Source organism: Ambystoma mexicanum, chromosome 6p (genome assembly GCF_040938575.1).
Source record: "Ambystoma mexicanum isolate Mex_15411 chromosome 6p, UKY_AmexF1_1, whole genome shotgun sequence".
Taxonomy (NCBI): Eukaryota; Metazoa; Chordata; class Amphibia; order Caudata; family Ambystomatidae; genus Ambystoma; species Ambystoma mexicanum.
This window is the reverse complement of record NC_090935.1, coordinates 1,539,144,869-1,539,170,636: the sequence shown is the minus strand read 5'-3', so window position 1 is coordinate 1,539,170,636 and position 25,768 is coordinate 1,539,144,869. Positions and strand designations below refer to the sequence as shown.

At 43.1% G+C, this 25,768-nt stretch overlaps 1 protein-coding gene across 2 annotated transcripts in view; it reads right to left on the bottom strand.

Annotated features, from left to right (window-relative positions):
• CHRNB3 (cholinergic receptor nicotinic beta 3 subunit) overlaps positions 1-21,903 on the bottom strand; it is a 781,646-nt gene extending 759,743 nt beyond the window's left edge. For both annotated transcript variants that reach the window (XM_069626420.1, XM_069626421.1), the window contains exon 1: positions 21,675-21,903. In XM_069626420.1, coding sequence (XP_069482521.1) covers positions 21,675-21,732 — 58 coding nt within the window. In that variant the 5' untranslated portion in view covers positions 21,733-21,903. The remainder of the gene's footprint in view (positions 1-21,674) is intronic.
• Between the last annotated feature and the right edge of the window lie 3,865 nt (positions 21,904-25,768).

Here is a 25,768-nt window from a genome sequence, read left to right as displayed (position 1 = left end):
AACTTAACCATAACGTCCCTTAGTTTTTTCACTAAATATTTATATATATATATATTTATATATATATATATTACACAGCGACGGTAGTTATGGTTAAGTTGCTGTTTCCATAGGAAGAGCACTTTTTGGGCGGCTTATAACTCTACTCCCCCTGGACGAATCGTTACCAAACTTTGCAATAAAAGTATATGGCCCACTCTGATTTTTTTTGCAAAGTTTGGCCAGGTTTGGTCCAGGGGGGGAAAGGTTAAAGGGGGGTCCCAAACATCTTTTTTCCCATAGACTGAATGGGGGAAAAACTGTGCACGCCTACAGCCCAAACTGCTGGACGGATTTCGAATGGGTAATCGCCTTGCGTCATGTCTGCGGACATGTGACGCATTCCCTTATAGGATGGTGAAGAGTGTGAAGTGCATGAGATTGTACCGATGCACCCGCCATCTTTCAACCGTGTTTGCGAGTTCCCCCATTGAAGGAAGCGTGTCGCAGTACAGGGATTTCACAGTACTGAAGAGCGACCGTCATCCATTTGGATATTAAGAGTGTTCCATATTAAAACATCTAAATTGACTTTAAAACATATTTTCACGGACTCCCATGGCAAAATAGAGGGGATTTTCAACTCTACCTATTATGGCCTCCCAAGCCAGCAGAGAGGCAGCAAGGAAGGAACAGGCAAGCTCGCTGTTCAATGAAACTTTGCCGACAATCAAGCAAAAGAATTTACCTCATATAGACAAAATTAAGGACAACAATGAAATAACATTTCTTAAAGACCTCGAAAAGCTACGGAAAAAGGAGATTAGCAAATGGTGGGAGGAGCACTCCTTACAAAATTACCTAGACGTGGGTAGAATACCGCGCGGGTTACGTATTTTAACCATACCATCGTATGAAGAACAAGATCCTGCAATGTTGCAAGAATGGGGAGATGCGACTAATCAATGTTCAAAAGAATTCCTGCAGTTGCTGGTGAAATATGCGGGCAATGATCGTGCTAAAGTCCTGCTACAAATCGCGGAGTTGGAGGAAAAATTGAAAATCATAAAGCAAACAGAAGAAGGTAAAAAGTTACATGCTAGCATTGAAACAGGATTACAGTCTTTTGAGGAAGAAATTAAATTAAGAAAGCAATGGAAGTTCTTAAGAGATAAAGGTGACTATGAGATTTGATCAAATACGACACAAAGCAAAGGAAATACCGTCGGCTTCCATGGTGCAAAATGCCAATCCTCAGCAATCATTAGCCTCTACCTCGAAATCAGATGTGACGGAAGGCGAAGAAGATGCGCCGATGACACGCCTGAATTTTTTAGAGGAAATGAGACTGTTGTGTCAAGATGGGCGGACAAAAAACAAAAAAGCCAGAGGGGGAGCTCAAAATACCAGAGGACGAGGACGAGGGGGAAGAAAAAAACAAGGAGGGGGCAGAGGGGCAATAAATTCAGACAGCCCTATGCCGTCAAGATCGCTGCGCTCTGGGAAATAAATAACCAAGTGAGAGATGCTATGACAAAACAGCAGATCATTAACCTATCTGACCATGTCCTCACTGTAGAAGAGGAACACATTTTGAAACTGGGACTTAATTTCTGTCCACTTGCGAGTTTTAACTATGTGGAAACTAGGATTGATTTGGATAGGTTCATCCGGAAATTACGACTCAAGAAGTTTTTTGCTAACTCTAATTTTAAAAAAAAGCCAAAAGACATTCTAGAGGGAAGAACAGAAATTACCGTTGCCGAGATGGATACCCTGATAATTCTTGATGATCTGGAACAGGAAAGTCACACAGAAAGCTATGAGCTAGGTACTAACTTGGAAAGATTAGGTATTTGCACAGACTGGCCATCTACCAGCAAACTAAGATGTAAATCTAAATTTAACCCATTGAGTGCCCAAAACAGCCACATCGAAGCCTTCGCTAATGTAGTCATTGATGACTTGAAAGAAGAGAGAAGAAAGACTAACAGACAAACCAAGAGCAACCTGTCGCAAAAGCAAAAGAAAGTATTAACAGAGATTGCAAAGCTTGATAAATACATAATCAAACCAGCTGACAAGGGCTGCAATATAGTCATCATGAACAAACAAGACTATATTAAAGAAGCTTATAAACAATTAAATGATGTGAACTGTTATGAACGACTAAAAATGAATCCCATCAAGCAATTGGAGGATGAAGTATGGACTTTTTTAACTAAATGGCAAAAGGCAGATATTCTGGAGGAGGAAATGGTTAAATTCTTATTTACAAAGAATTCTATAATTCCCACTATCTATTTTCTCCCAAAGATTCACAAGAACCCTCTCAAGCCTCTTGGGAGACCCATTGTGACATTGTGTGGGTCACTCTTGGAAAATATGTCTCGATTTATTGATGAGGTTCTTTGCACCTTTGTCACTACATTACCATCATATGTCAGGGACACTACGGATTTCTTATTGAAAATCGATGAACTTCCTTGGGAACCTACATACTTACTAGCAACCATGGACGTAGTGTCCCTGTACACGTCTATTAAACATCACGATGGGATTTCTGCTTGCAAATACTTCCTCAACACAAGATCATTGAATTACCTACAACATTCACATATGATCTTAGAGATGATCAACATATGTTTGACAAATAATGTTTTTCTATTCAACAATGAAATTTTCCGCCAAATTCAAGGAACGGCGATGGGTACAACTTTCGCACCATCATATGCGAACTTAATGATGGGATACTGGGAGAAAACAACAGTATGGGCAGAAGTGAATGCAAAATATAGCAAAAAAATTGTGTTATGGCTCCGTTACATCGACGATTTGTTCATAATTTGGGACGGCTCAGCCGAGCTGTGGTGTGAATTCGTCAAATCTCTCAACATTAATAATGTAAATCTGAAATTTACGGAACACCACAGCCGTACATCTATTATATTCTTGGACGTGGAAGGCAAGATAGAAGAACAAAAAATTGAGTCATGTCTCCATAGAAAAATCACAGGTGCTAATATTCCGCTACACTCGAATAGTGCCCATCCAAAGAGTCTCCTATGGAGTATTCCATATGGAGAGTTTATCCGCATTAGACGCAACTGCAGTAAAATTGAGGATTTCGACTCAGCCAGCAAAGTAACGGCTTTTAATTTCCTACAACAGCAGTACCCCAAAAGGATTATTGAAAGGGCATATTTGAAGGTCCGGGAAATGAATAGACATGAAATGTTAACAACATCTAAAACGGACCGAGCAAAAGAGGAGGAGCAAAATACTACCAGGTTAATTCTGACATTTGGAAGCCATTCGAATATCATTAGACGAATAGTCAACAAGTACTGGAAAGTGTTGAAAGCCGACAAGGATATAGGTGGCATGCTTCATGACCATCCTGATATCACCTTTCGTAAAAGTGCCTCCATCAAAGATCTATTGGTGAAAAGTTATATGGCCACAGAAAGGAACGACACGAACACCAATTGGCTTTCTTTAACAGGAACAGGTTTCTTCAAATGTACCAGATGTAAGATCTGTAAATACGCAAAGAACTGTAAAAGTTATGAGCATCCCATACTGAAACATCTGGTCTACATCAACAGCAAAATCACATGTGAATCTGAATTGGTGGTATATGCTTTGATATGTCCTTGCTCAAAATGGTACATTGGAAGCACAAAATGCAAGCTGAAAGTACGTATCTTGCAACATGTGAGAGCCATTACTAATAAGGACTTCCAGCCTATCTTACGTTTTTTGGCATTCATAATGTCATCCCAGGCCCCAGGGGAGGCGATAATGAAAGAACACTCCGCCAAGAAGAGACTAAATACATCTTAGACTTCGAGAGTAAAACACAGTTGGGACATAACATCGATGAGGAGCTTCACACATTTTTGGGGACATAAAGATCATATTAAATACGATAACACCCCCGGCAGCTCATTTATTCAAATGACTTTTTTCATGATTGTATATGCTTAATGGATTGTGCATTGTTTCATTTTTTATTCCTTTTTACTTATCACTTCTCTCTTTCACTTTTTATGGTGACTTTCAATTTGACTCAAAAACTATTCGTTTAATACACTTGGCTTGGATATGCCCATCGGGAGGCCTGTTTTTGATTTACTGATTTCGGCCCGGCAAGCAAGTAGTCCAATCTGAATGCAATTCTAAAATTTAGATGTGCTTAAGATGGTGTGATTATATTTTCAGTTCAGAGTTGACATCTGGGCATTTTTTACCAGGTATTCATACTTGACATTTGAAAGTATCCTTTCCCCTTTTTATATCTATTTTTTGATATTATCAAGTTATAAAAACACGGGAACATCATATGGCAAGGGAGTTATTTGAAGTCACTACTACAAGTGAATGTTGGGACATACTTGATTTTATTGTGTTGTATTATACAAGAAAATGAATTCCTTTGTTTTGTATTGAAGAATTTTAGAGAGATGTTTATAGCTGGCACAACGCACTTTATAATATGATATGAATGTTCTTTATATTCTTCTATTAATACTTATTGTATCATAGGAATGCATTGTTTGCACAACAGCACTACGCACTTTATATTGTCTCAACGCTACTTATTTAGCGAAGATATCAATCTCGACTCCAGGCACTCCGTAATTATGGTGAAAAGCACAAATAGTTACTTCTTTGCTTCGCTAATAATATTTTTGGCAGATTTTTTCTGTTGCCCTTGCACTCTTACCTTCATGTACCCAATGTGAAAGGTAACACTATATTATCTAGTCAAAAAAACATGGCAACATCACATGGCAATGGAGTTATTTGAAGCCACTACTAGAAGCAGATGTCGAGATATATTTGCACTAAGCACTCTATAATATAACATGAATGTGCTTTATTGTTCCATATGAACTTATTAGATCATAGGAATGCATTGTTTACATAAATGCACTATGCACTTTATACTGACTCAATATTATATATATAACGAAGATATTAATCTCGCTTTGTAGGCACTTCATAAACATGTCAAGATGCATTAGTGGTCACCTCTTCGCTCCGTGTACATTTTAGACAGGTCTATTTTGTTATCCGTGCCTCTATGTATGAAATGGGAAAGACAACACTATGTTTACAATATGATAGTTTTGATGTTTCTCGTAATGCACTTAAAATCATAGTTTATGCCATACATTATGAACTGATTTTCTGAAATAGCACCAATATTTAAAATGCCAATTTTATTCGTATTTGTCTTGCTGTGGATGAAAAGTCATGTTTATATTTAAACATATGCTTATATCCTTCTGTAATGTGAACCAGCAGCCCAAGCCAAGATGGCTAATTGCCATTATTTTTGAGATTTTAAGCCACCTTTTTTATGTCTTTCACTTTGGTGGGAGTGTTTGGTATAAAAACAAACACTCTATGGTTGATGAGTAACTGTGATCAAGCCACTGGTTAGTGGTGAAACGCGTCAGGCTGCCGTCTGGCCAAGCATAATTTGCACTGGGAGATTACTTTTTATCTGTTGCACACGTAAAATAAAGGCTGTTATATTATATGCAACCTATGCAGCAGTGTTTGCTGTTGGATTTCCGTGAGTTTTTGGATCATTGGAACACTTTTGTTCGTGGAGTGCTGCTCGCCTGAATAGTTTCTGGTTGAAGCCGTTCGTAATTGAAATATATATATATATATATATATATATATATATATATATATATATATATTACACAGCGACGGTAGTTATGGTTAAGTTGCTGTTTCCATAGGAAGAGCACTTTTTGGGCGGCTTATAACTCTACTCCCCCTGGACGAATCGTTACCAAACTTTGCAATAAAAGTATATGGCCCACTCTGATTTTTTTTGCAAAGTTTGGTCAGGTTTGGTCCAGGGGGGGAAAGGTTAAAGGGGGGTCCCAAACGTCTTTTTTTCCCATAGACTGAATGGGGGAAAAACTGTGCACGCCTACAGCCCAAACTGCTGGACGGATTTCGAATGGGTAATCGCCTTGCGTCATGTCTGCGGACATGTGACGCATTCCCTTATAGGATGGTGAAGAGTGTGAAGTGCATGAGATTGTACCGATGCACCCGCCATCTTTCAACCGTGTTTTGGTGTCCGTGCACATCGCCGCAAAAACATACAACAACACACCACATTGCACTTATTAACCTTATCAAATACTGTTTCGAAAGGTGAGGGTTGATGAGGATGGGAAGGGATGTGGCAGCAAGAAGCAAATAAATTGTGTATTTTTTTGTTACGAAAGTCATATGGTACATTTGGCGGTGTTCCTTATTATAATGTGCATAAAGTACAGGCGAAGGACTAATGTGTCTGTGTTACAATGTATTTCGAATAATATTGCAGTCAAACTGGCACCCCCTAGAGTCTGGCATCTGAGGCAGCCACCTGAAGTGTTTGATGGAAACAGCGGCACTGCACGCGTATGCAACTACAAGTTCTCATGAATGTGTTGAGCCATGTTGTTGCAAAGTGAGAATGTATTTAGATTCTGAGTGAAGGTCACGAACTTTGATTTTTTGGTTGCGAGAAAAGGGAGCCCACGCATGGGACAGAAACTATAAGGGTCAATTGTTTTTTTACCTTGAGAGAAAGGGAATATTTTGTGAGAAATGCAGTGAGAGGAGGTTTGTAATAATGAACATTTGATAAGCTTATGCATTCCAAAAGTGCGTAAGGAACATGTTAAATCAGTTCAGAAAGAATCTTTGGTGCAAGTGCATTGAGTATCATGGTCTGAGTTACGCGAAGAGAATGGAGACGGTGAATATCATGTAAGTTTGCTTTTGACGACTGTACACCGGAACGAGCATTGACTTATTATTAGCTGAACATTTATTTTGCCAATGTAACTCATGTACTATATTTCTGCGTGGTTGTCTTTTTTATGTAGCTATGGGGAGTGCAGAATGTAGGTGTATGTAGACTATCACTAGATTCACCCAGGTTGAACGCTAATATTTCTTTAAAATGTCATGTATGACCATATCCAATTGTGTACCAGTTTCAATGTTCTTTTTGTCTTTATTGAGATTGTTTGCAGTGTATGCTAATCGTTAGTTTAAACTCTATGCCGAATTAAGGAATCAATAGATATTTTGTGATAAAGGTTGGGTATTGATACTTATTTTCTGTTATGTTTTCAAAATAGCTACATGCTGCCTTACTGTGATTGCCATGGATTCCAGATACCACCTGATGGATTTTTTATTTGCCAGGAGCACCTCGTCGTCAACGGCTGGCTCACTGTGACTGTTTTGTGGGACGATCTTGCAGGGCCCATTTGCCCGTACGCTGCACTAGTGATTAGGAGTAACTTAACATCTTTTATGGTGCTCTGGGCCCAAGTTGATGCAGACGCCCTGGAATTCACTGTGCGTCCCAAGCGGTTGCTTTATTGAAAATGAACACTTTGTGTATGCAAAAAGAAGAACATGTGCATCACGATTAACCTTTTCGACCACGAGCGAAGAAACAAATTTGCAATTTGATTGAATAGGGGAATAGTCGGATGCTCTCATGGAGTTTCTAGTGAAATGAAAGTAATTTACAAATTGTACAGTGTTACTGATTTCTTTTAAAGACTGCTTTAATATTTCGAATTTTGACAAGGTATGTTGTTAGTCGATGTGTGTTGCTTTTTGGGTTCTGCGTATTGTCACGTAGGTGATTATGGGTGCATTTGCCTACACTGAAGAGGAACGTCACCGAGAAAGGTGTTGAATATCAATAGGGTTGGTTATGTGAGGGTTAGGGGCGGAGCATATGATTTAGTGACGTCACGGCAGTTTACCTTAGGCAGATGCAGCAATGGATGAGAATAGCACAAGATGGACGCTGTTAAGACGGATTTCTGAACTCTGTCCTGGTGGCGCAGAAGTTCAGAAGGCCAACCTAATTACTTGGAACAGGGTAACCTCTGGACAAGCCAGACCAATCAAGGTAGCGATCGCGGCGGTCAAGACTAGGTCTCAAGAGGGGTGAGAGTGACTGAAAGCCCGCAGTGAGCACACAAAGCAAGAGCGCTTACAAACTACTCCAAACAGTTGTTTATATCAAAAATAGATACACATTTATTATAAGGCCTTGAAACTAATAACCACAGTAAAAGCAGCAATATACAACGATATTAACCCAACACATACACTATCCACTCAATATATATACAGAATACACAGTTTCACAGCATTAGCAGCACGAAATATGTTATCCACCTGCAGGGGAAGGAAAACAGGCAGTGCGAACCAATGCGTGTGATATGTCCGCCTTCTGAGGCCCCTAACTAGATGGTAGTCCAATCCCTACGAAGAGTGGAGCCTAGCGCTCAAAAGTACCTGCACACGCCGGTGCCAATGGGCAGAAGGTGAAGCTCTTCGGAGAACGTTGGACAGCTCTGTAGGGTTCCCTAATGAAGGAGAACACGGTCCGCGACTCTAGCGCAGCCTCCACTGTGAGGCAGAAGTAGGGCGCGAGTACGGACAAGGGGAGCTGTATTTAAAGCGGGGAAAAGCAAGGGGCACTGCAGGAGGGCGACCAGATCCTAGCTAATCTACTCACCGGTCCCCGAAGCAAGCAGGCCCGAGCTTCTCCTCGATAGATGCAGCTTCTGGCAGGTTCTGAAGAGCAGGGAACGTCTCGTCGTCGTGCAGAGTAAAAAGACGTCCCGATCGAAGAATCCTGCACAGTTTTGTCGCCACGGCAGGGCAACGGAACGGCCGGGTGTATTCAAGCCAAACGAGCACCGTTCACCTCTAGCTTAGGGTTGCTAAGCAAACGAAGCGTGTGAGTGTGCCCCGGACTCAGAATACCACCCAACCTGTCGGCGATTACAGAGCAGGACTCCTTAGTAAGCTGGTCAGTCAACTGGATGGCCCAGAGACACTTCCGAAGGCTTACGGCAGGAGTTGATGAAGGTGCCGGGAATAGCTGGTCCTGCTATTCCAATAGGTCGAAGCGCCAGTACAGGCCTTCTTGTTCGATCTTAGGTGGAAAGGGCTTCACCGGACGACAGCAATGAGGAGCAGAAGTTCTTCAGGGGGTCACCAGCGATTCCTCGGTCCAGCCTCGTGTTCGCAGGATACTTGGCTCCTGTATCCCTGGGTTCGTAAGAACTCAGGAGATCGACATGGTAGTGGTGTCTCCAGCTCCCTCTTATCCACGGTTCCCTTCGCGCCAAAACGGAGGGGAGCCAATGGGAGATCCGCTCATCAACACACATACCATACGTGGACCAATCACGGACCACAGTGGTCCCAGGCATTCACACCACCCTAGACTCTCTGGCACCCAGGATGTGTATTGGGACCAGACAGCCCAGCCCACATCCTGGGGGCACTCAAACGACATGTAGAAGCCCGCGAAAGCAACCGTGTTTTGCGGGAAACTACATGCCCAAATAAGGAAGGCCCCGGGTCGCCTGACCTGGGGGAAGGTAAAGGGAGCAAGACGGACAGTGGACGAGACAAAGGAGCCTCGTGGTCCGGCCATTTTGGGTAGCCGGGCCACCCTTTCGTGTTCGCGGCAAAAAGGTGCTCAGAACGGCAAAAGGAGCTCAAAATAAACCAAATGATCGCTGCCACCAGCCCAGTCCCTGAATGACTTGCACCGATCCAAAAACCATCCTACAAGAGTGTCTAGGGTCTGTAGAAGGCTAGAGACCCAAGAGAGCTGTAACTTAGCTTACAGTGCCCTCTTGTGTCGTGTTGCACTAAAATGGCGACACGATAAAAGAAACTACGGGAAACAGCGTTCCCCGGTACTGACTGTCTTAAGGGCATGTCAGTTTCCCCGTAAGAAAGGAGCGAAAGCCCAGAGGAGTACGGCAGAAGGCTGCACTTCTCTGGCAAAGTCAAGAAAACAGGTTGAAAACAATAGCAAAAAGTTTAGGGGTTGCCACATGGAAGGAAAGTTCCCTACAATAACGAAATCTTTCCTAACACTCGCCCCTCCCAGACTATGGACAGGGGGAACTAATCCACCCCTGGATGAGTCTCTTGTTCAGGTCGGTAAAACATTCTGGACAACCCATCAGCATTGCTATGTTGGACACCTGGCCTATGCTCAATAGTGAAGTCGAAGCCTTGTAGACTTATGGACCACCTAAGCAACTTTGGATTCTCCCCCTTCATGTTCATTAGCCACTTTAACGGCTTATGGTCAGTCTGCACAGTGAAGTGGGTCCCATAGAGGTAGGGCCGCAGCTTCCTTAGGGCCCACACAACAGAGAAACATTCTTTCTCTACCGTGGACCATCTGAGCTCTCTGTCCTTAAGCTGGCGACTAATAAAACCGATAGGGTGTTCCTTACCCTTCTCATCTACTTGTGATAGTACAGCTCCTATCCCAGTGTCAGAGGCATCCGTCTGCACGATAAAAGGTCTTTGATAATCAGGGGCCCTGAGCACAGGGGCCTGGCACAAGGAGTCTTTCAAGCCATTGAAGGCCTTCTCACACTCGTCAGTCCAAGTTACCTTCTTGGGTTTCTTCGGAGTTGTGAGGGCAGTCAGAGGAGCAGCTATGGTGCCATAGTCTGCCACAAAATTGCGGTAATAACCCGTGAGTCCTAAGAAGGCTCTCACTTGGGTTTGCGTAGTGGGGGTAGGCCAGTCTTGTACTGCTTGTACCTGACTGAGTAGAGGCTGTCTCCTCCCTCCACCTACTTCATGTCCAAGGTAAACCACTGAGCCTTGTCCATTTTGGTGAGGGGCCACTGGGACACCCTCAAAAGAGCTAACTGAAGGACTGCTTGGGAACAGGTCGGGGAGAGGTTCAGACTCCTCTTCCTCAAAGTCTGAAGCCAATAGCAGTGCTGCGATTTCGACGCTTGGGCCGAAAGCCTTCAGCCTATTCACGTGAAACACTTTTAGAGCCTGTCCAGGCCTTCCAAGGTCCACTGAATAGCTAACCTCACCCAGGGGCTCCACCACTGGGTAAGGGCCTGACCATTTGTCCTGTAAAGCTCGAGGCCTTATGGGATTCACGATCAGGACTTGCTGGCCATGTGTAAAGTTGATGAGGGAAGCTTTCTGGTCGTACCAATGTTTCACCAGCGCTTGCCCTGCCTTCAATTTAGCACTAGCCAAGCCCATCAGAAGTACCATCCGTTTTCTGAGCCCTAGCACATAATCAACTACATTGGTAGTAACAGGGGGAGTGGGCATCTCCCATCCCTCCTTGACGATGGCTAAGGGTCCCCGTACGGGATGACCGAACAGAAGTTCGAAGGGGCTGAAGCCAACACCCTCCTGTGGTACCTCTCGGTAGGCAAACAGTAAGCATGAAACAAGAAGATCCCACTTTCTTCTCTGAGGCTCCTCCAGAGCCCCAATCATGCTCGTTAGCGTCCTGTTGAAACGCCCCCCCAGACCATCGGTCTGGGGGCGGTATGCAGAAGAGAACCTGTAGGTGACCCCACATTCTTTCCACATAGCCTGCCTATACTTCGACATAAAGTTGCTGCCATCATCCGGCACAACTTCTTTAGGGAAGCCAACCCTAGTAAACATGCCGAGTAAAGCTTCTGCAACTGGCTTGGCAGTTACAGTTGTAAATGGGACGGCCTCAGGATACCTGGTTGCATGGTCGACCAGCACCAGGATAAACCTATTGCCTGAGGATGTTTGCGGGTCAAGGGGACCAACCATGTCGATCCCTACCCTTTCAAATGGTACCCCCACAACTGGGAGCGGTACCAACGGAGCTTGGATTGTCGCACCAACCTTACCAGACAACTGGCAGGCGGCACAACTCCTGCAGTGACTTTCTACTTGCTCCCCCATCTTGGGCCAGTAGAAGTGCATGGATAACCTTTGCTTGGTCCTCCTCATACCAAGGTGACCAGCAAGGGGAACGACATGCGCCAACTGCAGGAGGAAGGGCCTAACAGCAAGGGAAACCACCAACCTCCTATGGTCTCCTTCTGTAGACTCTGTGGGCTCACTATAAAGGAGTCCACCTTCCTGGTAAATCCTTTGCAACCCAGGAGGTTCACCCTCAAGCTGGGAGCAGGCCTGTCTCCTTAGGCCTTCCAGAGATGGGCACTCACGTTGGCCCTTACTGAAGTCGTCCCTATCAGGACCTCCTTCAACTAACAAGTCTTTTAGTTCAGGATGGTCGTTGGGGTCGAACACTTCAGGCATCGCCACCTCCTCGTCAGGCTCGGGCGATTGACCAACTCCCTCCACCGCAGTGGTAGGCGAGCTCGGGGGAATATTCTCTTTCCCCCGTCGGGACTTGTTGACTCCTTTCGCCTTGGGTTTCCCCTTCGGCTGGGGCGGCGTATTGGACTTGGCCAATGCTGCCCGTGCTTGAGACCGTGTGTAGGGTCTTTCGGCAGTGTCTCCTACGAGCCCTAGAGCTCTGAGATCATTGCCCAACAAGACCTTTCCCGGGACGTTTCTCTGAATGCTCACTGGAATCCTAACTGCTGTACCATTTAAAGTTAGATTAACAGGGATCACGGGAAACATACGGAGGGGGCCGTCAGCCAACTTAGTGGGCATCAGAGTAGCTCTGGCAACTTCCTCTGAGTCTACCAAGGTAGAATCCACTACAGTTCGACTGCACCCACTATCCCTAAGAGCTGGAGTATCCACTCCATTGATCAGCACACTGTCTTTAAAGTAGTGCTTGGTATTATCCGGAATCCTAGCATACGCCTCTGCGACTTTAGGCTCCCAGGAACCCAGGGACACTAAAACTACCTCAGCCTCTATTCCGCTGGGAAATGAGTCTGAGGAGAAGGATGCTCCTGTAATCTCTTCTTCCTCGTAGGAGGAGAAGGCCAGATTAGCGGAGTGGACCCCCAAAGGTCTAACCTTACAACGGGGATCCCCCTTCACATGGTCAGTTGCTCCACAAGAAAAACAAGCCCCATTGGGTCTGTTTACGTAGGGAGGCTTATTATAACCAGAGTTCTGTTTCGGAGGCGAACCTCCGCTACCCTGTGAGTTCTCGTATGGCTTACCCTTATTTTTCTTTTTGTGGCCCTTATGGGAAGAAGATTTAGCAGATTCCCCACCCTCCATATCTTTGGACTTTTTCCCTTCCTCCTGCTTACCAGGATGAGTTTTGTCCTTATGGGACACTCGATGTGACACCCATAAGTCTGCTGCAATGGCCAGCTTCTTAGGATCTATCTCCTTCGAATCGGCCAAATGCTGCTTAAGCTCCGGGGAAGAAGAAGCAAAAATGTGTTCCAGCATGACCAGATTGATCATGCCTTCGAAGGTAGAAACCTTATAACCTTCAACCCAGCCAGTCAAGTTTTTCAGGGACTCAGCTACATACGACACCCAAGTACCACCTTCCTTTTTCTTATACTCTCTAAACCTTTTCAAGTATTGGGTCGGAGTCTTCCCAAACTTTAAAATGAGAGTCTGCTTCAACATTGCAAAATCAGCGCGCTCAGCCTTCGACATTTCCATAATGGCACTGCAACCAGAATGGGGCAGTCTGCTGAGTAACCATGCAATCTTATCCGCATTATCAACCTCTTGAACCTCGCATGCATACTCAAACGCATTTAACCAGTCCATAATGTCATTTCGTTCCTCATACACACTGAGCAGATCTTTTGGAAACCGTGGATGAGAGGAAGCCCCAGAACCATGTCCAGGACCCTTGGACCCATTTGCGAACTGAAGCTTGGCCAGTTCCAACTGGTGATCCCTGTCTTTTTGTTTTTCTGCCTGGTCGATTTTCAGTTTGGCTATGCTGAATTCAAGCTCCTGCTGCCTAAACCGCAGCTCTTGCTTCTTGAATTCAAGCATAGCCTCCCCATCAACACTGGCAGAGGAAACGTTAGACATTACATCGTCCCTGTCCTCGTGGTCGTGATGGATCAGTGCAGCGGCAGAACCGTCGGTTCTGCCAGTGAGAGCAGCCCCACCACCTTCTGCACTGTCCTCGGAAGTTATAGCGTCAAGCTGCGCTTCTTGCCACGCCACGATTCTCTGGATCATTTCCAATTTAGTGCCTTGAGAGGAAACCCCTCTCTCCGCACACATCTTCTTCAATGTTTCAGATTTCGAAGCATTTAAGGTTAATAAAGTATTCGTTTCCATACTGTTGATAGGACTATGGCCTTTTTAACGTTATATTCAATACTTTACTGCGTGTCCTGGTTGGAATAACCTGAAAACGCCTTAGCTCGTGCGCAACACTGGATACCTTCAGTCGTATCCCACCGCTGTACACCAATTTGTTAAGACGGATTTCTGAACTCTGTCCTGGTGGCGCAGAAGTTCAGAAGGCCAACCTAATTACTTGGAACAGGGTAACCTCTGGACAAGCCAGACCAATCAAGGTAGCGATCGCGGCGGTCAAGACTAGGTCTCAAGAGGGGTGAGGGTGACTGAAAGCCCGCAGTGAGCACACAAAGCAAGAGCGCTTACAAACTACTCCAAACAGTTGTTTATATCAAAAATAGATACACATTTATTATAAGGCCTTGAAACTAATAACCACAGTAAAAGCAGCAATATACAACGATATTAACCCAACACATACACTATCCACTCAATATATATACAGAATACACAGTTTCACAGCATTAGCAGCACGAAATATGTTATCCACCTGCAGGGGAAGGAAAACAGGCAGTGCGAACCAATGCGTGTGATATGTCCGCCTTCTGAGGCCCCTAACTAGATGGTAGTCCAATCCCTACGAAGAGTGGAGCCTAGCGCTCAAAAGTACCTGCACACGCCGGTGCCAATGGGCAGAAGGTGAAGCTCTTCGGAGAACGTTGGACAGCTCTGTAGGGTTCCCTAATGAAGGAGAACACGGTCCGCGACTCTAGCGCAGCCTCCACTGTGAGGCAGAAGTAGGGCGCGAGTACGGACAAGGGGAGCTGTATTTACAGCGGGGAAAAGCAAGGGGCACTGCAGGAGGGCGACCAGATCCTAGCTAATCTACTCACCGGTCCCCGAAGCAAGCAGGCCCGAGCTTCTCCTCGATAGATGCAGCTTCTGGCAGGTTCTGAAGAGCAGGGAACGTCTCGTCGTCGTGCAGAGTAAAAAGACGTCCCGATCGAAGAATCCTGCACAGTTTTGTCGCCACGGCAGGGCAACGGAACGGCCGGGTGTATTCAAGCCAAACGAGCACCGTTCACCTCTAGCTTAGGGTTGCTAAGCAAACGAAGCGTGTGAGTGTGCCCCGGACTCAGAATACCACCCAACCTGTCGGCGATTACAGAGCAGGACTCCTTAGTAAGCTGGTCAGTCAACTGGATGGCCCAGAGACACTTCCGAAGGCTTACGGCAGGAGTTGATGAAGGTGCCGGGAATAGCTGGTCCTGCTATTCCAATAGGTCGAAGCGCCAGTACAGGCCTTCTTGTTCGATCTTAGGTGGAAAGGGCTTCACCGGACGACAGCAATGAGGAGCAGAAGTTCTTCAGGGGGTCACCAGCGATTCCTCGGTCCAGCCTCGTGTTCGCAGGATACTTGGCTCCTGTATCCCTGGGTTCGTAAGAACTCAGGAGATCGACATGGTAGTGGTGTCTCCAGCTCCCTCTTATCCACGGTTCCCTTCGCGCCAAAACGGAGGGGAGCCAATGGGAGATCCGCTCATCAACACACATACCATACGTGGACCAATCACGGACCACAGTGGTCCCAGGCATTCACACCACCCTAGACTCTCTGGCACCCAGGATGTGTATTGGGACCAGACAGCCCAGCCCACATCCTGGGGGCACTCAAACGACATGTAGAAGCCCGCGAAAGCAACCGTGTTTCGCGGGAAACTACATGCCCAAATAAGGAAGGCCCCGGGTCGCCTGACCTGGGGGAAGGTAAAGGGAGCAAGACGGACAGTGGACGAGACAAAGGAGCCTCGTGGTCCGGCCATTTTGGGTAGCCGGGCCACCCTTTCGTGTTCGCGGCAAAAAGGTGCTCAGAACGGCAAAAGGAGCTCAAAATAAACCAAATGATCGCTGCCACCAGCCCAGTCCCTGAATGACTTGCACCGATCCAAAAACCATCCTACAAGAGTGTCTAGGGTCTGTAGAAGGCTAGAGACCCAAGAGAGCTGTAACTTAGCTTACAGTGCCCTCTTGTGTCGTGTTGCACTAAAATGGCGACACGATAAAAGAAACTACGGGAAACAGCGTTCCCCGGTACTGACTGTCTTAAGGGCATGTCAGTTTCCCCGTAAGAAAGGAGCGAAAGCCCAGAGGAGTACGGCAGAAGGCTGCACTTCTCTGGCAAAGTCAAGAAAACAGGTTGAAAACAATAGCAAAAAGTTTAGGGGTTGCCACATGGAAGGAAAGTTCCCTACAATAACGAAATCTTTCCTAACAGACGCGCCCTGCTGCCAGATTTTGTATGTTTCCAAAAGAGGAGACATGAAGTAAGGTGATTTGGAAATGTTTGCGATAGATCAACGTATGTATACAAATGCATGGTCCAACCCTTGCGACAAATTTATATTTTCTTAACATTGCACTTGTGAAACTTATGAAACAATGTTTGGACAGGCCAGGGGTGATGATGATGGGTGGAATATTTCTGCCTTGATTTCGAAAGATTTCACAAAGTTTGTTAAAATGTTGTGCACAGCTTATATGACGGTTGTATGTGCATACATCTGACAGCTTTGAAAAAATAAATCTTGGGTGGCTTTACAGCAAATTTGCGTAAGGCTCATTGGCAAGGATCGAAAAGCATGGTTTTGCAAATGTGGAAGTGTTTTCTTATTTGAGAAGTGTCATAATGTAGTTAAAAAAAATAGCGTTGTAGCTTTGGTGACTGAGGAGTAGGCTGTAGCCATGGGCAGTGGCCAGAATGTCGGGGTCATGGTATAAGGTCATGATCCGGACAATATGGCTACTGCCCATAACCAGAAGGGACAACACATACGATTAAAGTGGCCATGTGCACATGGGACTGACTTTGATGGTAACGTTATTAGAAATTAGCATAAATTTGAAAGGAAAGAAAAATGTGTTTGGGGTAATATGTTCATAGGGTGTTCTTTTTTCCTTCTGCAGGCTGCCATGAAAAGCGAAGAGGGGCACTCTATAAAACCTGGCCTTCCATTTCCTTGGTGGCCATCTTGGAAAAGGATTTTCCTTCCTAAACCAGGACGCCTTGGCGTCCCGGTATAGGACAAATAATCTTCTTTTTTAGTAGCACGGGTTACAGCTTTGGAAACCTAGGCTACTAATGGCCTTCATCCCCCATTTCAGGGGCTGGAATGGGGGGATAATGGTCCAGAGACCTTGTTATCCACCCTCGCTTCGATTGGGTGATAACTTGGGCTGCTGGGCCGTTATCCACCATTCCAGTCCCTGGAACGGAGGTTGAACGCCACAATATTTCCATTAGCATAACACAAAATGCAAATGGAAATGTTGGAAAATCTTATTGCGTCTATGTACTTTACTGAGAAATATAAAGTAGATGGTATGCGGTTTTTTTTTTAGTTCGATTTTTTACCTGTGAAAGGTGGTTCCTAAAGGAACATTTATTTTGTTTTTGAATGGCTTTTTTTTGTCAGGAGAGCTAACGACGAAAGGTCGGGAAGGGAAATGAGGGAAGAGGCACCAAACACTAATATGGAGGGCCAGGTGGACAGGGGAAAATGTTGCACGTGTGTTACTTCTAAGGTAGGGGGCAGTGTTTCTGATGCTCTTTGATTACAGCAGTGGTGGTGTGTCTTGGGGAGGAGGGCTGGCCTTAGCTGATGTCATTTTAAGATAAATAGCAGTTTTGCCAAAAGTATGTACTGTGTACTAGATTGAGAAATGACTGAGTACGAATAGGTATTGGAGCTGAGCAAGGGAAATGTGGAAGTTGCAAGTTCCTACATCAGTAGAAAATGTAGTTGCACAGTGTCTACGAAGCACAGATCTTATTGTGAAGTGCGTACGGGTTCTCGGACACGTCATCATGCTGTGAACCAGCATATGGTCATGTGGCATTCTCTGGAATGTGTGCAATAAAGTCAGATGTTCGTCGACATTATGGTTAAGTTGAGCTAATAAAAACCTATGAAATTCAGTAAAAAAACTTTGTTAAAGGGACGTTATGGTTAAGTTGCGCTACTAAAAACCTATGAAAATCAGTAAAACAACCTTTGTTAAAGTGACATTATGGTTCCAAGTAAAACCGAAAAATCCTTGAAATTCTCAAGTTATGGTAAGCTAAGCAACAACAACTCACTCCACCACCATGCACTGCTCAGATTAGCACCCAGGACATCAAAGATGACATCACAAATATCATTGATGACATCACTGATGACATCACATGTCTAGCCCCTTCTTTTTTGTTCAATGCCATATCTGGGGCAGGTGGTTTTATTTACTGACAGTCAGAAACTTAACTTTCAAAAGATGTTAAATTTATAGATATTGCTATTCTCACATGTTCTTACACTACTTAGAATTTAATTGCATCTTATGATATACACATATAGGAGGAGAAACAGGCCTGAAACACAGCAATCATTTTTGTGCGTGAATACAACCATGTACATTATACACAGTTTCCAATGGTACTGCCTTTTGTTTGCTTACTTTACTCTCCATATATAAGCCCCATATTTGTATGCATTGTAGTCTATTTATGTTTTGTGTGTATTAGTAGAATTATGTAGTAAGTGATGCATTATTAGCTAATTAGTACATGTTTCACAGTACGGAAAAGTCTGATACAGAAGCATTCACCATTTTTTTTATATAACTTTGGAAAATTTAAAATATAGCACCTCTGTGGTGTATGCTGCAGCCAATACCTACATTTCTGTATGAGTAGGCTCCTGTACTAGAAAGCACACTGCAATGGAATGTTCTTTACAACACTACATTGCGTAATGAAGTATGTAGTTTATTACACATCTCCTGATAATCCCTGATACTTTTTTACCAACATTACCTTCACAACCCCTTGTATGAAAAGCAAATGCACATGTGATGCCATCAGTGATGTCATCAATGATATTTGTGATGTCATCTTTGATGTCCTGGGTGTTAGTCTTAGCAGTGCATGGTGGTGGCGCAACTTATGATTGCTTAGCTTACCATAACTGGTGAATTTCAAGGGGTTTTCGGTTTTACTTGGAACCATACGTCACTTTAACAAAGGTTTGTTTACTGAATTTCATAGGTTTTTAGTAGCGCAACTTAACCATAATGTCCATTTAACAACTTTTTTTACTGAATATATATATATATATATATATATATATATATATATATATATACAGTATATACTACTATATATACTACAAAAAAACTTTGTTAAAGGGACGTTATGGTTAAGTTGCCCTATTAAAAAGTATGCCATTCTGTACAAAAAAATTGTAAAAAGGACGTTATGATTACAAGTAAAATCTAAAAAACCCTGAAATTCGGCAGTTATGGTAGGCTAAGCACCAATTTTTCCCATCAGCACTCTCCACTGGTAAACTAAGCCCCCAACCCAGCCACCGCCCCTGTGCACTGCTAACACTAACACCCAGACCATGAAAGATGTCATCTCAAATGTCAATTACATCAATGACGACATCACTTTTTTAGCCACTCTCTTTTCCTTCCCTGCCATACATATATATGTGCATTCATTGAAAACATTTCACTAAAGGAACGTTATACTTCACAGTACAACCAAACACCACTGCACATTCCCCCATTATACTAAGCTAAGCAACCATAACTCGCACCATTTACGTGCATTGCTAAGACTAACACCCATTTCTCACGAAATTTACAAAAGCACGCTTTGGGGAACAGGCCCCTGCTGCAAAATTGATGACAATCTGTCCAGTGGTTCGCCCTGTAGCCGTGCGCAAAGTTTTTGGGAAAAAAAAGAAGTTTTGGGACCCCCCGTATAACTTTGCCCCTTCTGGATGATTCCTTACCAAACTTTGGGGAAAAATTCAGAGTGGCCCATATACTTTTTATATATTTTTTGCAAACTTTGGTAAGGATTCGTCCAGGGGGAGCCGAGTTATAAGCCGCCCAAAAAGTGCTCTTCCTATGGAAACAGCAACTTGGCCATGTAATGCACTGTGCATTATTTTCTTTTTTATTCCTTTGTTACATTTTCCATGTTTGACTTGAAGGCGCAATGCCGAATAAAAGTTTCTTTGACTGACTGTATAGTGCTAAACGCCAACTGTTAGCGAACCTATATATACTTATATATTCAAGGATTCCATTTTAAAGACAATTTCACAAAATAGCCATTTTGTGTAGTTAAAGGAAAACGCATCAGAGACGGGGAGGCGTGTGTTGCACTGTAAATGGACGTGTGTAATACGGTGCGTGGTTTTGCTAGTTGTGCCAGTTGCAATGCTAGCAGGAAGCAACATAAGAGAAATTCTGTCCCCAGCAGGGAAATGTGATCTTGCTTTCCATAAGCCCGCACTACATCCAACTGCTTAAAAGAAAAGAAATATTGTATTTCTATCGCGCTCGTACACATGTCTTTCCAAAGACTGAGTTGCAGGTGCACGCCTATATACACGTGACGGCTATGCGAGTGGTAGAAATTGATGTTTAAGGTTGAGAAGAGGAGACAATATTACATAAGAGTCTGCACTGGAGCAATTCTCGTCATGCCCTGTGGGTGCTGCTGTTGTTGTTTTTATCAGCGTTGAGTCTATGCCCCCTGAAAGATTTGTCCTCAGAAGTGTTTGCATTACAGCTAGAAGACAACGTTGCAATATATCATCATGTCTTTCTGTTACCCACTTTCCCCCGAAGTGCCAGCAAAACATGTAATCATCCAACTATCCCCGTGCAATCACACTTACGGAATGGGTATCGTGTGTTGTATTGTACTATAACTCGCAAGACAGAATAAGAAACCAACTAAATTCAGAAAACAGAGATGAACTGTGGAATTTAAAAGTATCTGCATAGAAAGGGTCGAGTGACTTCATACGAACCCATCACATTTGCTTCCACAGCCCAACATACATTAAGCAGTCAATCATGTATATGGTGCTCTAAACATTTGTCGTCTATGCTCTGACAAGTTTTGAATATTTGAAGGGTTCGTATTCTCAAAAAATATCTTGTTTACGAGTAAACAGAAACATGTTAAAATATGCTATTTCTTTTCACCTGGAAACAAGGAAGAACCGCTCTGCGTTAAGAACCTACCATCACTCCTACTTGGGGAGGTGTGTATCTTAGCCTGTCTGCGCATTAGCTGAGTTGATACAAAACGTCAAATCGAATGTAATCTTTTTACAGGGCGTTTGTTGCAGGCATCCCCAAAAGTGCCATACGTAATTTGGAAATGTTTGGAACAATTGCGCCACGAAAGCACAAGGCACCTGGGAGAGGACAGTCTGGACAAACCACATTTTAGACAACAAACTCCAGAACACACACACAACTGTTTACTGTAAGAATTTTTTTTTCCTGACACCCAAAACACTTCGCTTTTAAGCGAGCAAACGGCAATCTACCGGTTCCCTTACAGTTTCTAGAGTACACAATCACATTTTAAGTAATTTTCACATGGCATTCGGTTTCAAATGTAAAAAAAGCATAACTAACAAATAAAACAATGCATTTGTTACCGGATATAAAGCGAATAGGACCTACATTAAAAGTACCGGTAAAGAACTTAAGTCCAACATTTAAAAATAAATAAATGTCATAAACTCGGGACAACCGAAACAGAGCACAGGGAAGGCAAGTTCATTGTTTATATTTACCTGAGTTAATGAGGCTTGCGATGAGGAAAGCTATGATGACACCGGGCAGCGGCCGCATGGCTGTTTCCCGGGGCTGATGTCGTGCTTTTTTTTTAGAGCCACATTTGTTTACCGGCACTGCCTCTACACAATTAAATACATGCGGGATTAAAGACGCTGAAAAGAGGAACAGCTATCAGGCAGTCGCCTCCATCATTATGAAAATCAATGAAGTGTACTTTACAATGCCTCAGTTGGCTGACTGAACCCGTGAGCCGAGAACGCTTCTCTGGGTCCTAAAGTTAGCCCGGTTTAAAGAACACAGCAGCCATGTAATTGAACGTATATAACACACACGTGGATAATAAATCACACGAATTGCTCACTTGCACTAAAATCGGTAACCTAATTTTCCTGAAAAAATATGTCTTCCATACAAAATAGGCATTTAGAAAGCATAGTCCTTCACCTTACTTATCCCAGCACATTTAAACACATTTTGCAATAACCCATATCATTGGCCAGGGAATTGATTTCTGTTCTTTGTTGAAATGAATTCATACATTGCATCGATTACTGTTTAATGTTTGCTTCATCAGATATGTGTACCACGAGGCCTCTACTCCGGACCAGGGTTGATAGCTAGTAAATCATTGGTCACTACAAGAGAACAGCTTGTACTTAACAAGTTAGGATCCTGGACAGGGCCAATTTACCTTTCTGTATGTAGCATTTGGAAAACAAAGCAACATTAACAAAACAACATTGCTACAACCCTTAGAGGCTGGAGGAATCAGGCATAAAGTGCTATATGATATCATACACGTTCCTTACCATGCCCTAATAGTTGTCTTTCCTCATCATGATCCTTTTCACATACCAAGAACTTATTAGTATTTCTACTGACACAAAAGAGACATCATGAAATGTGTTATTTTTTGAATCTACATGTAAAGAAGTGCTGCAACAGACTATGTGTGACTACATGACTACTGTTCTGTAGGAGTACAGGGATGAGTAGTGGAAAACTGCCTACTCAGCCTCAACTACTACTGAACCAGCAGTGATCCCAATCATATCGGTGCAACAGGCACAGCACGAAAGTGATACCTCCTTTGCCTTATGTGATAGTGCAGCCCGAGGACAAGCTGTATCTTCAGGAGGGGTGTGAGCTCATAACAGTAGCAACCCAAGCCGCAATAATATGAAGAGTCGAAAATAAAAGAATGCCCTATTAAGGTTTTATACAAACATGGAATTTTAATTAAACAGTAAAAGTGCAAATAACTAACTTAAAACACATGCCAAAACCCACCTCTATAAAGAAGCACAAAAAATGCAATCTATTGTAGAATAGCAATCCGGGCAGATAAGCAGGCATTCAAGAAACAGTTTTGTAAAAAAATGCAGAGAGGGCGGGGTTGGGCATAATAGTCAATATTGTCCTAAAAGTGGACCAGGGCCTCTTAACAGTTCCTTATTTGTGTTAACTAGATGCTTAACTGTATCGAGCCTGGCTCTATGTACTTTCCTGCGATTTAGTCAGTGTCGAAATAGGTAGAGTTGCATTGATCCAGCGGCAAGTTGGCGTCAAGATGGGGCTCCACGTGGATCCAGTCAGCACTTGAGACAATGTAGGTCAATAGGTTCCAACAGGTTCAAATTGGCAGTCGAGTCAGGTTTGTAGAAATATCTGTGTTTTTATGTTTAAATTATAGGCTCACATTAGGGTGACTTGACTAATTTCATGTGCCCAATACACAATTCCAGCTCACAATTCTGGGCAAGAAAATGGACAGTGATTTCTCAAAACCTCAAATTTATTTAGGTCAATCTGAAAAAAAGTGGTCTCCAGCTTTATGCCAGGCAAATCACCCACACGTTATTGGCTCAAAAACAATTGGTCCACCAAAACAAAAGCTTGCCTGCCTACAGGAATCTTACTAATGCCAATTCCCATGAGCATTCATTTCCAACATACAATCTTGATTTTCCCCCAAACACATTCACCATTTAGAGAACAAGATTACATTCTCTACATTAAACGTGGCACAGGCGATTCTTCCATGTGTATGCAATCTGCTCTAAATATGTGCGTGGAGCTCCAAAGAACATGTGTGTTCAACCTTCAATCTACATATGGGTGCACAGCTTTCAATGAACGTATGGGTGTACAGCTTCTAATTAGCATGGTGTGACAGCTTTCAATGAACATGTGTGTGCACAGCTTTCCCTCTTTTTCTTATTCATTTATTTTCAGATATACAAGTTGTGGTCTGGAGATGTAATATTCTCCAGTAAAAAGGTACCATGTTAAAGCATCCTTGCCCTTGTGCATTACGCATAGTTCTACCTGTGTATTTCTGGATAAGGAATTACAGGGGTTTAACACGTTGCATGATTTTCTGTAAATAGAACTATTCTCTGTGCTAATTTCTATTGTGCAAACATCTAATTTATTATTAGGGTCCCATTGGCCGCAAACAGATTTTATTTCAAATTGTGCTTAATTTTACAAAAACTCTCTGTATTTGAGTGCCCCTAAATATTGTCAGTTTTAAACTGAGCTTCTCAATATAAAAATGCATTGGGCTTTACATAAATGATATCTCACTAGGTACTCAATTTAAATGAGAGGTACAGTGCACCATATTTAACAATGTACTTGTATATTTGCCATATTAGCATCTCCCTTGGCACCCAGCCCCTTAGAATCCCGTGATTGTAACATGAATACTCTGTAGGGACAATTTGGAATTTGCTCAGGGTTCTAATTACATTGTAAATGTGTCTTCTCATTTCTGGCGAATCAATCTGGACTCTGACTTTGGGGTTACTGCCTCAACAAGGTCCTTTTCAGCTGTCTGGAAAATCAGTCTCCAATAAAGGGTCTGCTCATCTGTCTAAATGGATCAGTTCCATATCAAGCCAGGAAACCAGTCATCCAGTTGGTTTCAGCTGCCTGGCCATCTCCTTCCTGTTGTATACAACAATATTCTTCCTTATTAATCTCCCAATATGAATATCTCAGTTCTGTGTACAAGCTATTTTATAATCATCTAATCTTCCCCTCATCTTCTGACTTGAAAGGAGGGACTTTTCCTTTCGAGTCCCATGGCTGAAAATGTAGAAGGGAATGTCAATCATAATCTTATGAAGATGGATTTGTTTTTTATGGTATGACCCTGGATGTGGATGTGCAAGTTTAATGAAATAAAGATAACTATATTCTGTAAATCAGAATACACAATTCAAGATGCTGAATTTGCATTGGGTATTCACAAAAATATTCATCAATTCCTACTTTTTACTTTCTCATTATTCACAAGTCACATTTTATATAGGCTGTGGAATATAATTGTTACCTATAAACTGCTATTTGTTTTACGTTGGTGGTATTTTCCATGATGGAAATATGCAGTTTCAAATGATTACATTTTGGGGTTAAAGTGTAACGTTTCAAATGATTACATTTTGGGGTTAAAGTGTAAAACATGTAACTTTCCTATTTCATTTGCAAGTAAAGAAATGCAGACTTTAGCCAAAAGAGATTACTGTTGACACATCCCATGCACAATCTCCTTCATCATTTTGGCATATGTTAAGCCCAGGAAAATGAACAGAAAGGCCATGTAGTCCTGAGATATGCTGAAGTATCTTTTGTCGTGGAAAGGCAAACTGGCAGGGTGAAAGCCCGTCTCAAACCTGAACACAGCCAATGTGCCTAGTGAATGCAGAGCATGTGTGTCTTCATGCAAAGGAAACAAATAGTGTGTGAAAAATAAATCCAGACTGCAGAAAGGAATTGAAATAGCACATTTTGAATGACAAAATGAACAGCAGCGTTTCACTTTCAGTTTCCCCATTGGAAAAACATGCTGTGTGCCAGAGAACCTGTTTCAAAAGGGCCTTGCATGTGCATTTCACAGTTGGAAAGAAAGAACTGGAGATAAATGTTATCTTGCAAAAATGAACATGTCATTAAGAAGAGCCTTGAACAGCGATGCCGAGATGCAATGTATTAAAATAAATAAAAGGCTTCAGATGAAAAATAAATGCAACATGTAAAGTCCTTATGGGCCTAGGAAATGTATGACTGTAAATTTCGATTCCTG